Here is a 16,594-nt window from a genome sequence, read left to right as displayed (position 1 = left end):
GTCTGGCTTACTTGCGTTGGAGTGTGTGAGTGTTGGAAAATGCTCGTAAATAAAATACTCAGCCCCCGTTCCTGCCCCCCTGTTGGCTTTCCGCCCCTTATTTTCCCACCGCCCCCAATTTTCTTCTGGTTGGGCCAGCGGCAAAACGATGACGAGCTGACGATGTCGTTGTAAATACCATAAAGAAAATCGTTGCCGACGTGCGGTGTCCGTGTCCGTGTGTCCTGTGAGTCCTGCGACTGTGTGTGTGTGTGTGTGTGTGAGTGTGCTGCTGATGTCTGGAAGGAGATGGCCAGAAAGGAGCAACAGCAACCAGCCAGCCAGCCAGCAGGCAGGAAGCCTGCGAAATGTTATTTATTGGAATTGTGTAATAAATGTGACCGAAAGTGCACTCGACGTAAACGAAATGTTGCATGCCACATCCCCAGTACCTCAAGGTCCATTCGTCGTGGGGCTTCCATTCCAGGTCGGGTGTCAGGACACTCCGTTGCATTAGGAGCCGCCAAATGATGCAAATGAAGGTGGACCAGCAACCAGAACATATGCGCATCCAAATGACCACTATCCATTATCCTCCTGCACGTTCATGGCTCGTATGACAGGACCAGAGATCTTCATTATCCTATCGTCTGCATTGCTGTTCGCCTCAAACTCCAAATGCTTTCCACAAAAATGTCATTTTCTCTTAGTATAATAAACCATATATGCCAACAAAATACTAAAAAACAAAAATGACAATTATTCAGATCGTTAAAAATCACATTGTTTCGATAAACCAAATAACAAGTTTTACCAGAATATGTCTTATAACATTGGAACCTGAATAAAAAGCAACAATGTTTTTAGTGTAATTATTTGTAAAGGAAATCAGAGAAAGATTTTAATATAACAAATACTATATAAGATGGAGAATCAATATCTTTATCACTTATTTTCTTTTGTTATTAAAGTAATATTTATTGCTCACTTTAATAGTGCTTTAAGTTTGTAAAGGAAGTAGGTTTCACTTCCCTTTCGGTGCTCCATCCACTTAATTCGCTGAAAATAAAATACTACCCCCATCAATCAATCAGAACGTGCTGATGTAAGCAAATAATCCAGTACAAAATTGAGACGTCACGCGTGATTACCGAACGTAGTGGCAGGACATTTCGAGGACCTGCCACAGGCAGTGTGTGCGACCATTACGTATGATCGGCCGGACAGATTGGGAGCTATGCACGCTTGTGGCTACGTGATCGCCCAGTTAGGGGGCGGAATATAATAGAGGACTCCACGCGACTCCTCGCAATTTGTGTCGGGTCGGGGCATTTGCATCTGCATATATATCCACATATCCAAAAACCACAAAACACTCGGCAAAAGCAGTCTAGTCGAGCTGGCCAGAAAGCCCACCCACACCCACTGCTGGTCACTTGGCTAGGTTTTAGCTGAATATGGATATTTATAAAAATACTTATCTAAATCAATGAGAAAAGTTGTATTTCTAATATTTTTGCTATATTTTAAGCAAGGAAAAATAATACTTTCCTTTACATAATAAAATTGCTTTTATTTGTATCGAAACAAATTTTTATAAGACATCTTAAACGGAAGCATTTTCCTTACAAGTTTTTTGGTGCTGCGAAATTTAGCAAATAAAAAATGTAAGAAAATATGTTAAATTATTTAAATGCAAAATTATATATTACAAAACATAAAAATAGCTTCAATGAGTTACTCTCTGTAACTTATAGATGTATTGGCAGTGGGCATTCACTTGTCCAGCTGCATTGGCAAATCTAAACGGTCCTTCAGCGCCCCTCTTCCTGATACCCCCGTTACCCCCTTTTCCGCGCTCCTGAATCCTGAATCCTGCGGCACACACACATGGCACCTTTGCTTTGTCCCGAAAATTTCCATCGATTTGATTTATATGCAAAATATTTAAATTTTATTGCCAGTTTGCATATGGGCCAGACAGACGGACAGATGGAGAGACATGGAGAGTCAGGACCCAGGAGGCTTAAGTGAGATCGATAGTTATAGTTGGGCCCACACACACACACACACACACATACACACACACACACACACGGCCACAAACGAGAAAAGTCGGAAAAACAGCTGAGGTTGTGGAGATAATTTATGCAGCTTTCGGTAATATTGAAAACGAAATTTAAATGCAAACAAGGGAAAGTGTTGGAAAAGCCAGTTTTCCTAAACCAACCAAACCCTCTCACCTGGGTTACCCCATTGTGTTTGCTTGTTTGTTTGTTTTATTTTTGTGCTTGTGTTGGGGAAAAATTCGGTTATGGCCAAAATGGAAAATGGCCAGCGATTAAAGGCCATCGTATCTCGGATATGGCTCTTCAAATGCAGCTAATGAGTGGCCTCCGTCGTCCGCTTTTCGTGTCGCCAACTTGCAACTTTCCACATTTTTCATTATGTCGCAGACAAGGCGCAAATGAAAAGGAGCTGGAAAATGGGAAATGGGAAATGGGGAAACCAGAATGGCCGGGGGGCGTGGGAGGCGTGTCAGAAATTATGTTGATTGTTTGCTCTAGCCAAGGAAATAATTAAGCAAGACATGGCAGCAACGGAGACACGGGCAAGAAACTCGAGCATATTTCGCTGGCGCCAAGTCAAAAACATATATATATATATATATATATATACCAAATATATCTGGGCTTTTGTGCACAGCGAAAAATTTATTAGTTTAAAGACACAACAAGAGCAGAAATAAATACAATTTAAGAGAATGAAGGTAAGATTTTATATTGACTTCTAAAGAGGGTAATTTATCTAATAACTGGCAATAAAATAATTATTCCAGAACATTATTAAAATTAAGCTGATTATATTATAAAATATTAATGTAAGCTGATTGGCATCATTTCGTTTAATGTTTCTTTTAGTGTACGCACTTCCCCATCAGGCTGCAAAAACAAATTCCGAAATTGTCAACAGCTTTTTGTGACTCACTGTGTGTGCGTCGGTTTTTTGTTGCTTCTCCGAGTTAATCTAATTAGTGAGCCACTTGGAGCTGCAGTTTTGATTTACATTTCGAGCTGCCACTGGAAATTAGCCAGGGAAAAACAGTCGACGAAGAATTGTGCCGCCCCCCCTCCCCTGAAATTTGGGAACCAAAAGTTTTACTAATTTCCGTACAATTCGCTCAAAATGTACGGAATAGATCGGTGGCCATCGACGCTTTGCCTTTGAATGTCGGCATTATTCCGTTTCGATTTCGGTTCATTTTATCGCATTTCATTAGCGGCAACAGCGGTTCCAATTTCCCATTTCCAATTTCCCATTTTCATTTAGTTTTGGACTGGCATTTTACAATTTCCCAAGCCCTTCATCCCCCATTTTAGTTCCCCGTCTAATCCAGCTTCCAATGGGATTTTATTTATTTATTACGTATACGTAGAATGTCGAAACGAGGCGCGTTCCTTTGTCCTCGTCGGTCCCTTTGTTTGGGCCAACTGGGCAAATATTTGGCCACCATCAGCGGGGCCACAGCTCCCTTGATAAGCGATAAGCCTCGTCTCGCCAGGGCCATGAATAAATTAGTTGGCCAGCCCCAGAAGACTTTGCAGTTGGTCAAGAAAACATCATAATTTTTTCCACCAAAAATGCGAAATACGAAAGGAGAACTATTTTGAAAATCTTGGTAGTCGTAAAAATCTAAAAAAAATTATGGGATATTTCATATTATATTATATCGTTTGTCCTTCATACTTTAAAATTCAAACAAATTGTTTTAAATTAACATTTAACATTGTACATTTAATCTTCAAAGCATTTTGGTATTACAAAATATATTTGTTATCGTTTCTTAATGTGTTTCAGAGTAAGCTTAAAGTTCTAAACAAATGTATATTGTACCCAGAAATCTCAAGCAAATATAAAGTTGTACTGAAAGTTCAATTAATAAATAAATAATTTATGAATAAATTTATTCTTAAGCATGTATAAAGATCATTATACTGGTATTCATAAATGTATTTAATATTTGGACTTATTATTGTATATGTTTTATAAATCACAATAACATAAGACAGGGCTAAGTTATTATTTAGGGAAAAATGTAGTAACCTATAACGTCTTATAGTTTTTTAAAATCCCATTTTTAAGTAGGCCATGAGAAGTGCTTCAAACCAAAATGACAGACAAGTTCTGTGCCTATTCATTCTTTCATTTAGTTATATCTTAAACTCAAACGAAGCAACAACGAAATCAAAAATTTCTCCTCAATTATTTAGCTTGTTTTGTATTTAATTATACGAAAAGTTGTTAAGCAACTAGCACATTTAGATAGGTGATACTACTTGAATCAGATCCAGAGCCACCATGAGCGTAATTGAGAAACCAGAGGAGGTGGTGGAGGCAAAGCCGGTCACCAATCGAGCCCAAATGTACACGTTCGGTGAGTTGATTCGGGCGATGGGGGACATAACCCTGCCCGGATTTGTGTGGAAGGTGATCTTCTGCCAGGAGCCAGTGCTGAGTGTCATCTACCTGTTCGTGGGTCTCTTCGCCCTCGATCTGCTGGCCAGCTATTCCCTGGTGAAGCTGGTGGGCCTGGTGGGTCTGACCATCCTGTGCCACGGCATCGCCTACGCCACCATCCGTCCGTATGTGCGATTTGCACCGTACGAGAACCTGCTGACCTGCCGCATCGATTTGACCTTGTGCCCGGAGAAGGTCGACCGGGTGGTGGGCTGCGTCACCAACTGGATCAACCGCTGGGTGGCCACGGTGCAGTTCCTCCTCTTCGGAGACCACCTCCTGGCCAGTTTCCTGGTGGGGATCGCCCTGTTGGAGCTGCACGCCATCCTTCGCTGGGTGGAGATCTCGCTGATTAAGTTTGGTAAGTGAAACAATTAACTGAATCGGTCACTTATTTTAACAATATTGACAATATCATCTAATTTTATATGTAAAGCCTACTGCATGGCATTCGTTCTGCCACGAATTTGGCGCATTTTCCGGCTTTGGCTGGAGCTGCAGCCCCCGCACAGCCACGCCCACTGGCTGATCAGCACGGCGAGCATGGGCAAGGATCTCGTCCTGGAGGCCATTGAAAAGGCAGCCCAGGAATTGGAACTGATCAGGGAGAGGATCTTGGAGCGGGAACAGCTCGAGGGCCCAGGGGATATCTCCGTGGGTTGGATAGACAAAATCATGGAATATAAAGATTCATTCGAGAAATGGATCTCTTCGCCGAAAACTGTTGTTAAGGAGAAAGCAGACAGTCTTTAAAAATTATTTTCATATCCTTGTTCACCGTTTTTCATTCAAAACAAGACACTGATGATATCCAAAAACACAACGAACCGAGTTAAACCAGCATAACTTCCCTAAAAAATAATATATATTTACACATTACACAATTATCTCTGGTTTTAACTAATTTGCAAATTATATATTTACAAATCATAAATATAAATAATTTTACCCAAAAGTTCCTTATTGTTTTATATTTCTTTCCATTAGTTAATAATTAAATAGCTTTTCTAAGTTTAACTATTAACTTGGGTTTTATATCTTAGATATAAATTGAGTGTGTGCATTTTGGTGTGAAAATTAATTAAAGCCTTGGTTTTTCCGCGCTGCTTGCGGGCAATAAAAATCGCGCCCAGAACGTGACAAACGACGGTGAAGTTAAAGGCGCCAAAGGCAAACGAGCATGCGACCCATTGATGTGGGTGTCATGTAAAGGGGGCGGTGGGCGGTGGGCGAAAGTGGGTGGCGGATGCAATGCAGCCTTGGCGGTGGTTAATCATTAAAGCCTCCTCCTCGGGCCAGTGGCTCAAGATGGTCAGATTTATTCATTAGCCGGGTGTGAGGGACTGGGAAATCACTGCGGGCCATGGGAGGCATTAAATATTTAGTGAGCTCTCGGCAGGAAGTACACGAAAATCGAAGGAGCAGGGAGAAAGGGGGGGGGACAGGGGAGAAAGGCGACAGGAAGTGGGTGAAAATTGGGCAGAGGGACAGATGAGGGGAAAGAGCGGTGGCCCTTTTCTTCTTGCAATTTGCACTCAATTGCAATTTCCGTTCGCCGCTGCCATTTGCTACGTGGCTGCCACGTGCAACCACCCCCTCTGCCCCCTACCCCCCTGCCACGCCCCTGCCTACGTGCTGAGCGGCGCAAAACGCGCAGAAATTTGTTTTGCCATTTTGTTTAGTTGTTAGTTGTTGCTGCGGCGGCCCCAACCTCCCGTCCCTCCCCCACCCCCCTCTCACCCACCAGAACCCAACTCCCCCCCCATGTTGTTTTTTTAAATATCAATATAAAACGTGACAGAATGGACTTTTGCCTCGACAAAGCTCAGGAAGTACCGCGGATGAAAGGCAGGAGCATGCACTTGGAAAAAGGATTTAGGTCTATAAAATTAACCAAGAATTATAATTATTTTTGAAAAATATATATGAATATATTTAAATTAAAAATGTTAGGAGGTTTCTAATTATGCTGACTATTAAGGCTCAATTTGAAAATTTAAAACAATCAAGAAACTTATCTGATATTTATAAAATATTGATTTCAACATAAATATATTTTAAATGTTTCTCGTCTCTTAATTTGAAATATATATATTTTGCAAAACTTTAAGAAAGGAATGGCCTCTAAAACTAATTCAAATATAATATAATTCAATTATATGTGTCTTTAAATTAAAAACTAATCCAATTTCAATAGCTTACAGTGATAACAATTTTAGCAATACCTTTCTACATTAAATATCTAGTTTAAAAATTTAATTATTTATGCAAGATATTTTAAGACTTTTTTTCGAGTGCAACGTTTAAAGCAAATCTGGGGAACAGGGAACAGAATTTCCGTAAGCGGTTTAACTGCCCGACGATGGGCAGGCATAAGTAGGCGGCGGGTGGTTTCAAAAAGGGGGCGGGTTCACGCATTATAATCCGTTTATGGACGTCACCCCCGTCCGAAATCTCTGCTGAAATCCAAGGAAACGACCCGTTCCGAAGGAGCCGTCGACTTGGCTATTCCTCACAATTGTGGAATTAGAAGGGGATGTCGGATTACCAGAAGACGGGCAACCAACTGGGCAAAGCAGGGATCAGGTGTGGCAGGATGCTTTCTGCTCTGCTTCAGGATACGCATAATTTTACCTCTTTTGTCTTACTAATTTACCGACAAATATAATATACTTACTTTACTTTTTAAAAAACCCATCGGGCATTGTACCTTAAAGACTTTAAAATATGTTTTCAAAATTGGGAAAAGGAAAATCAATTTCAATGATCAAATACGTTTTTTAAGCTAATTGTTTGAAACTATTAAAGTTTAGAATAGAAAATGCAATCCAAAAACGGACACGTTTTAATATTTTATTAAATAATTTATTATATATAGTATAAGTGTTACAATCGCAATGAAAGTATGCCTTCTCTAGCTTACAAAAACTGCATAAAGACGTGGGAAATCGGATGTTGTTGGTCCACTGAAGTTAAAGACATCATTTGGTTGCTGTTTCTGTTGCCATTGTGCAGCGGAGCACTGGTAAGATGCCCCGGGCCAGGAGAATGATGACGAGGATGATGATTCCAAAGGCATATGCGGTTCCCACTTGGATGCCATCGGGGGTCGCTTTTTCGACTCGGCCAAATGGACTCACGGTCGATGACGCCGCCTTTCAAAAGGACACCCCACTATTCCGATTTGAATGGCGAGGGAATGGCTGTGGAAAATCAGACAGAGCTTTTCCCCCGGTTTCCATGGACCTGCCATTGTGCGCATTTGTACACACACGTATATAAGGAGAAACGGGAGGCGAATTGCGGTGGTGAAAATTGCATTCAGCGAGTGTTTTATGGCCATGTTCGGCACTCCGACTGCGACTGCTTTATGAATGTATAATTTTATTATACACAAATTCTATTTACAGCGCGACACGTTGCGTGAACGGTTCATGAGGCGCAAAATGCGAGGGTCGCTTTAGAAATTTGGCAACCAATTATGACCTCATTCAACACTGACTGCTCGATTGCACCTGGCTGCCCATTTGATTGTAATTAATATTTGCATTTCAATTGCATTTGCGATGGTCGGCAGTAAAACCGGTTTTTGTGGCCAGCGGCCAAATATTTGCAACGCCACCTGCCACGCCCCCAATTATCACATATGGCGGGACATTGATTAAACATTTAACTGTCCATAAGTATTTTAATAACTATTTCGGCGCTCCGAAAACAATTTCCCAGCGGCTAATTGTGGGTGTTTAGTGGGAAAGGTTGTTGTTTGGCAGGCCCAAACCAACCGAAAATCAACCAAATGGAAACGACCAACAAGCTTGGATTGAGTTCGGGCTTACACGGTGAGAAATTAAGAATTTAGTGGCCCCTATGTCAGAGGACTTTTGATTTATTGTGTCCTAAGTCTTAAGTCAACCCGAATTATTTTTAGAAGCATGAAAATATGCATCTCCAATATATAATATTTTTTGGAATACTTTAAACTCAAGTAAAATATTTTAAATACGTTTAATCTTCAGACGACTTGTTAAATAATATAATTGTTCTTAGTTGTCGGTGCAAATGTTGAAAATAGTTTAAAAATATTTATGTGCTTTCCAGTTATCTTCCAAAAGCACAAAATAATTTATTTGGTTGTTTAGAAATAATTATAGTAATAAGTTAAAACTTTAATTTTGAAGTCTAAGAACAGGCAATGAAATATTTTATGCTATATGTGTGGTACTGCACTTGAATATTATTATTCATGTCAGATTTTCTGTAGATTTCTTAGTCACCCCAGATTTAGGATCCTTGCAACTATTTCTACCCGTGTAGGGACTCCATGGACATCTGGTTATGGCACCCGGCGATGATTGCTTCCCTCAGGGTGCTCAGCATCGACATTGACATGGTCCAGTGCGTATAAATCAACAGCTGCAGCAGGTTTTCCGGCCCAACCAGAGTTTTGTGAAGGAGGAAAGGGAAGGGAAGGGGTGAAAACGGGGACAGCAGCAGGCGGCGGGTTAAAAATCTTTTCAAGTGGTCAACGGACGCAAATCCCTGTCCCAGTATCCCAACATCCCTACATCCCGCATCCTTGTGCCTTTGCGGTTGAATTAAGACAAACAAAAGGCACTGGCAGAAAATGGGGACTGGGAAATGGAGAGCTTTGCTTAGATTACGCATACGCCGTGTTGAGCAGTGGCTCCTCGGGGGTACGGGGAAATGGGGTCGAGAAAAGAAAGTGCAACACACATGCACGGCAACAGAAGCAGAAACAGAATGTGGAGAAGGACCTGGAGATGGAGATGGAACTGGAGTGGCAGGACAAAAACGAAAAAGGGCAAACGCAAAATGTAAATGGGCTTTTCACAAAATGAATATTAAATTGCAAGTGGGGTAAAGAAAAAAGGCAACCGGGGCAAGGGGGGCAAGGGGGGATGGCTTAGCCGAGGGGTGTTAGACATGTCTGAGCCGACATTAACATGGCCGAAACCGTAACCCAAGCCGAAGCCGAAGCCGCCAATGGGTTGGCTTAGAAACTCTTTGTGGGCTTTGATTTTCGCCTGGTCTTAGGTGCGGTTTCCCTAGTCCGCATTTTCATTTTCCACCCATTTCTTTTGTGGCCGATGTGAATATGATTATCGCTGTGATTGCCAAGCTGGGAAATCTGACAGTCCAAAGGGTGATCTATTTTGCTGCCACCTCCTTTGGCATATTTATTGGAAGTTACGCAAAGGCAATGAACGGAAATGCTAAATCTTAAATAAGCTGGTCCTAAACCTTAAGTCGTATTTATTTAACCATTTTTAAGCTTTTGGACATACATTTTTTTATATTTTCAAATTAAACTTAGTTTTATAATTTGTGAATACTTATTAAGACTTGTATTTAAATAAATATACTTAAATTCCATTTGTATATAAATAAATAGCCTTTGTGGCCATACCTGCAACTCATTTTAATATCTAGGCAGATTATAAAAAATGCATTTATTGCCCAATTAACAACAGTGAATAAATGTCTTCTGGTTTTCCTAATGAGCTTATGGCAACGAGCATTTCACGCGATTATTCTTGAAAATAGCTAAAACTTGCTCCTTCGCAAAATGCTAATCCCAATTAGAAACCGCAGCTCGACTAATTAGCATTGGAAGAGCCTCGGATATCCGACTTGTTTTGTGGTTGTGCTCAGATAGATGAGGATTTTGTTCAGTTTCCTGGAAACGCCCAGGAAAATCTCTGTCATTTTCCGCCACGCCCCCCTGCCACTCCCCGCCGCCCACTTATATGACATGGCATATGCATTGTTTTCAAAATGATTTGCGGTTCTAATTTTTCGCACAGAGGCGGCGGCCGTACTCTGTCGTCGTTTCTTATTTTTGTGGCTTTTGCTGCACAATCCCCCTTCCCCAGCCACGCCCCCATTTCCTATTACTACTCCATTTCCGCCCCCGCAGATGCCAACAAAGTGTACAGCAAGTAAGATGCCACCACAAACCGCATGCAGCACCAGTCGCTCTAAACTATTGCATCTTCTTTTGGATGCAAGGGTACTGCAAAAAATCTATGGAAAATTGAAACCCACTCATATACAAATCTTAAAGATAAAAAAAGTTCGTACTAAAATCTTTAAATCAACCTACTTTTAATGAACTACACAAAATCAATGTTTAGAAAACAGTATTGAAATTTTATTTATGTCTTCTTACAAAATGTTACTAAAAAACAGCAGTTTCTACTTTCATATTTAAATGCTGCAAATATTTTGATACTTTTAGCTATGCGTTTTTCACAGTGCACCCTTGTTCCCTGCTCATTTTGTGTGTTTCTTGAGCTGAGGCGCCAAAACAAAGCAGAAACTTCGGTTGGTTCAACATTTCAACTGCTTGGAAATTTATTCATTCCCATTCCTTCGTCTTTGCCATCTGCATCTCCGTCTTCATTTGTCTGTCGTTTTGTATTTGAGCATTTCGGTATTTGAGTTCCGCCCCCAATGCCACGCCCCTGCTAAATGCCACACAAAAACTTTGTCGAGCAAATAAGTAAATTTTTAATTGAAACTCACATGGAAGCAAGGCGCACACGAAATTTGATAATTCAAATGGCAGAACGTTTAATATTTGATGTGGCTCACACCTCTGGCGCTCCAGAATTTAATTTCATTTGTCGAAATCAATTAAAATGCCTTTCAAAATTTATCACCTGCAAAAACGGACGATTTGCAAAATTGGACTCGGCTCCTTTCGCCCTCGAGTGCCTCAATTACTCTCTGGCCAACTTCAACTGCAGGCGAATGCAAAAGTTTTCGTCCTTTCGTCCTTCTTTCGGCTAAAGTTAACAAATTTTTTTTCTTCTGCCATAGCAAAAGTTGAGGTAAGTTGTGTACTGAAGTCGAAAGTTTTCCCACACATCCGAGGAAAAGCGGGGGGTAAACTGCAGAGGACAAATATTTTTCAACAACTTCTCAATGCTGCCAGTGGGCTTTGAATGCAACTAAATTCAAGCTGCAATCGGAGACTTTTAATAGGGCGTGCACATACAGCTGAGGATAAAATAATAAAGAGTATCTTATGTTATGCAAAATTTCTTTAAAAAAGAAATTCAATTTTGATGTCAAGGTTAAATATATAAATATACATTTAAAGCTCAAAATATGGCCCATATTCATTTCACATACAAAAAATAATGGTAATGCAATGATCATTATTCCATCTTAAATAATTATGGAATAAGGAGTAAAGGAAGGACTTTGAACTAAGTAAAAAAGAAGTGCAATAAACACCAAACAACAACCAGTAAAAATGTTTTCGGAAATAGCATTGACATTATTTACAAAAATGTGTAGAAAACATTGTGCCACCACTATTATTGCAACCACACCTGTAGGGGAAAAGGGAAAAGCGAAAAAGGAAGAGTTTGTTTTGCAAATTTGCCCATGTCGTGGTTGCAGTTCTTACTTTAACAATCAACGTTGACTAAATCAGAGCTGGTCTGTTGATGCTGCAGCTGCAGTTGCAGTTGTTGCTGCTGCTGTTGCGATGTTGCTGCTGTTGTGATGTTGCTGCTGTTGTGATGTTGCTGCTGTGATGCTCTGTTGTTGCTGCTGATTTATCTGGCGAGTGCGCCAAACGCATGTAAACAAGCGTCGGGGCAGGCATGTGTTTTTCCAGTCGACCCGCTGGAAAACCCCTTCGGAAAACCCCCCGGAAAACCCCCCGGAAAAACCACCCGCACGCCATAATGCGCTGCACAATTTGGCAACGAGGTCCTCTGATGTTGCCCACATAAGTAGGCAATGGATTTTTCCCTACTGAAGCTCTCTGCCGATTGGGAATGTTTTGCGCACAGTTAAAAACTAGGTCCAACAAACTGGTACTTGTTTGTGGCAGGACCAATTAAATAAAATTGGAAAACAAATTAATGAATTGAAAATAAGTTTTTAATAAAAAACAGAGCTTGTGCTCTACTTTTAAAAGTATTAAACAGAACTAGTTGCAATTCTATAGCACAAATATTTTTAATATTTTTGTGCTTAGTTTCTATGAGACATAGTGAAAGATAAGTTTTGTACAAGCCAAACCAAAGAAAGTGAGTGTCTTTTTCTGTATTACCCTTGTTTTTCGCCATGTATATATGATTGTGTGTTAGTGTTGGCCCTTCTCTAATGGCCACAAATTAAAGACTTCGGACAAAAGCTTAACTTTCATTAATCGCGGCAAATGTCAGCGCACAGATTTTCCCGCCAAAAGAGATGGGAAAACATAGAACCAGAGAAAGGGGAGAAAGCAGGGAAGAGGCGAGGGGGTGAGGGGGCCGCAAACGAGATGGGGAGGCAATGCAGCTACAACAAACTATCAAAATAAATAACAGAACGTGACGGCAACGTAACGTGCCACATTCTCCAACCGCCCCTCCCCTGCCACGCCCCCGCAAAGCCCCCCCTCTTGTGCCACAACCCCCCTCTTTCGACCACCACACAATTGCCACACAAACGAAACTTTTCAGCCACGAAAATTGCACATAAAACTTAATTAGTTTTTTCTCTCTCTGTTTGGCGAGTGTGTGTATGTTTCGTGCTGTTTGGTCATTTTTATCATTTGCACTTAATTAATTAAGTTGTAGCATTTTTATTGCCCCACAACAATAACAAGAACAACAACTATATTATACACATGTTAAAGAATAGTTGTTGTTAGAATACAAAATGAAAGAGCCAATCAAGAAAATACCCGCAAAAAATATTTGGCCAAAAGAAATTTCATTAAGATTTCGCCAGTAATTACGAATGAAACTTGAAAAATCTTTCAAAGTTTTCGTTAAAACTTGGCAATTTACAAAGTGAGTAAGCTAAAATCTTCCAGCCTTAATTTTCTAATGCAAATCTCCAAAAAAAAAAGTCAATATGTTTTTAAAGAATTTTTTTGTTTTGTGATTATGTAACTCAAACAAGAAGTGAATGGAGTGAAAATGAAAACACTTGCAGGTCTTGATGCTTGATTATGAAAACGTAATTGGATTTGCACAAGCAGGGCGCGCATAAATATATAATACGATATATCGCGGCAAGTAAGTGCCAATAGATATAAAAAATTGATCAACTGCGGGGGCGCCATCTACCGGGCGTTTATGCGAAGCTGCCGTAAGCCGTAAGTCGTAAGCCGTAAAAATTAATAGCCAGACGATGGGAATGCGAATGGAAATGGGAGTGGGAATGGGAACGGGAACGGGGCACGGGAATGGGAATGGTGGATGGCTGTTTTCGACCTGGTCGTCGACTTCAAGTACGTGTAATATCAATAAAATTAAGCCGAGACAAGGGGCCCAAAGCCAGACGACAGTGGAGGGATGGCGGGATGGCGAACTGGAGAGCCTTGCGTGCAATCATAAAAACGCGACAGTGCCAAACAATAAGCTGAAAGCCTCTTACATGTATTTTTATGCCCCACCCACCACTCGCCACCCACCACCCACCATACACCACCCAGTGACCCACCCAAGCCAAAACCCAACCACCGCGATGACGACGCCGCCGTGTCGCTTCTAATGAGACTTGAAAAGTCAACGACATCCGCTACGGAACGAGCCCCGTGCACCAGTGATGGGTTAAGGGGGAACGGGGGGGGCAGAGGCAGCATGGGGTTAAGGACGGGGAGGGAGTGGGGGTGGTGGCATGTGGGGCACCGAGAGCGAAAGGCTTCTAAATGCGGCGCGTCATTGTTTTGCCCTGAAGGAGCTGCCAGCTGAAATCCTGGACCCGAAGTCCTGGTCCTCGATCTGCCACCCATTCGCTGCCTTTGCGTGGGAGCACAGTGGTGCACATTTAATTAACTATCCCCTTAAATGTATCTTTTTATTTGTTTACAATTTTATTTGATTAAAAATCCAGTGAAACACCAAACGACAGGGCTACAAATCTCATCATTTGATTTTATTTTATATTTATTCCAATTCCTAAAAAGGCATTTTTGTTTTGATAAATCAGTTGAGTTGGCTTTAGATATATCAACATGCTTGTTTAACCATCCCTAGTTGGGCTTATTAAAATCCATACTTTATATTCCAATAAGAAAAACATTTTTATTTCGTGACATTACATTTTGCATTTTTTTACAAATGTTATTAACTTTAGTGGCATTACAAATAATTAAGTGTTCGTGCAGATAAATTTAAAAACTGATGATTTTACTTTGAAGGCGATCTATCTAGTGCCTCAGGCGATTATCAAATAAAATAAGCTTGCAATTTGGATACATGATGTAGGTGTGCACAAAATAACCATTCAATAAATAGAAACGCAGATGACGATGAGAAATCAAACGGCCGACAGAAGTGAATCGTAGATTTAACTAGTGGCCTGTTGGGGACCTGGGAATCCGAATCCCGGTGGAGGATTAACATCACCGGATCCAGAGCCAGATCCAGATGAAGATGCAGATGCAGATGCCGTTGCCGATGCATATGCAGATGCCTCGGGTGATCCCGGTTCGGGCTGTGGTGAGGGATTGCGGAACTGCTCCGCGGAGATGCGGGTGAACAGGATGCCCACGCCCTCGATCATCGAGAGCAGGACGCCGCCCATGATCGCACTGCCGGCCATGGCGGCCACCCCGTTCCGCGATGACAGGATGCCCCCTGCTATAGCCCCACTCATGATCGAGTTCCAGGGGTCCTCCTTCTTGCGCAGATGCACCAGTGTGCAGTCCACAATGCTGAACACACAGCCCCACGAGGCGAAACTGCCGCCGATCGTCGGCGATCTGGCCTTCACGGCTGCCAATCCGCCGGCAAATCGGCGTCCAAAGCCCTGCGGCGCATTCCTGAATCCCTTGAGTCCTTGGAAGAGACCGCCTCCGAAGCAGCCCATGGTGAAGGCGCCGCCACAATCGTCGACGATGCGAAAAGGACAGGGTTCGCGCGAATACTCCTCCATTTCTATATAATCTGGCCGAAATTGAAAACTGAAAACTCAAAACTGATTTTTTCGCGTTCGTTCTACGCTCGACTTATCACAGGTTCGATCGGGTTTTGAAATAAATGTGAAATGAAATGTACGGCAGCACGATGGAGATATTCTAGACGCAGCCTACTAATTGAACAAAGCTAAAATTATTAATAAATTAAGGTACGCTACAGTTGCACTACTTTTAAATACTTTACCCATTTGAAAGCCATAAAAATACTGAACCGAATTTATCTAAACAGTTTTAAGCACAACGACCTCCTTACTTTTGCTCGATAAAAGATTTCATATTTAATTTCCAAGAAATAAATAAAAGAGTGCACTTAACAAGCTCTTCAAAAGAGGATAGTATTGTGTAGTCTACAAAGAGCTTTTATAATAGAGCAATAATTAGTAGTATAACCTCTAATAATAAATTTCCTTTTCGATCCCCGAAAGGAAAAGGACTTATGGCCTTATAAAAATGCAATCTCCCATGGGAGAAAGGCAATCCATTTTGCATAGACCACCGACCAGTGTGGGCCGCTGCCTTCGTTGTTGTTGTTGCTGGCTGAAGTGCTGCTTAAATATGAAAAACTAACTCGCAGCTGCTTTTCACATTTTCCTGCACTTGACACTAAATTCACTTTGGCCAAGTGGGTGCTTGGTGCACTTGGAGCGCACTTTCGCTTGACAACAAACCCACCGGCAGCCTCGCATCGCATCGCATCGCATCCACAGCCGCATTCACATTCAACTCCACATCTAGATACACATGCACATCCACATCCACATCCACGTGGCAATCCAGACGGGCAGGTGCGCAACGTACGTGGCACCACATAACGTACGTATATTTATTTTATTACTTAAATAAATTACAAAACGGTAGTCGGTTAACCAGAGCCAAAGCCAAAGCCAAAGCCGAAGCCAAATGGCCACCCATCCGCCGCCTGCATAGTTGAGGAGCTTAGCGCATAATATATTGTTGCAGTGCAGCAGCAACATTCCGGCCAACAAAGGCAACAAACTGTTTGCCATCTCCAGCTCCTCCTCCTCCTCCTCCTCCTCCGGTTAACTTTCGACTGCCAAGTGCAGGGCTTTCCCAGCCAAGTGCGAGTGTGCGAGTGTGCGAGTGTGGGTGTGTGGCCACGTGAAGTGCGAGGCGGCACAGGAC

The 16,594-nt window shown here is 41.7% G+C and overlaps 2 protein-coding genes across 2 annotated transcripts; one reads left to right on the top strand and one right to left on the bottom strand.

Annotated features, from left to right (window-relative positions):
• The first annotated feature begins 4,211 nt into the window (after positions 1–4,211).
• Positions 4,212–5,452, top strand: LOC108051152. The gene is made up of 2 exons (XM_017133139.1): positions 4,212–4,858; positions 4,934–5,452. Exons 1-2 carry the CDS (start codon positions 4,339–4,341, stop codon positions 5,248–5,250), a joined length of 837 nt encoding a protein of 278 aa, XP_016988628.1. The 5' UTR covers positions 4,212–4,338; the 3' UTR covers positions 5,251–5,452.
• Positions 5,453–14,615: 9,163 nt separating this feature from the next.
• LOC108051150 (mitochondrial import inner membrane translocase subunit Tim17-B) lies at positions 14,616–15,505 on the bottom strand. Its single transcript, XM_017133138.1, has one exon. It carries the CDS (start codon positions 15,406–15,408, stop codon positions 14,821–14,823), a length of 588 nt encoding a protein of 195 aa, XP_016988627.1. The 5' UTR covers positions 15,409–15,505; the 3' UTR covers positions 14,616–14,820.
• Between the last annotated feature and the right edge of the window lie 1,089 nt (positions 15,506–16,594).

This window comes from Drosophila rhopaloa, unplaced genomic scaffold, assembly GCF_018152115.1.
Source record: "Drosophila rhopaloa isolate 14029-0021.01 unplaced genomic scaffold, ASM1815211v1 contig_3, whole genome shotgun sequence".
Lineage (NCBI taxonomy): Eukaryota > Metazoa > Arthropoda > Insecta > Diptera > Drosophilidae > Drosophila > Drosophila rhopaloa.
This window is presented reverse-complemented; position numbering and strand designations above follow the sequence as displayed.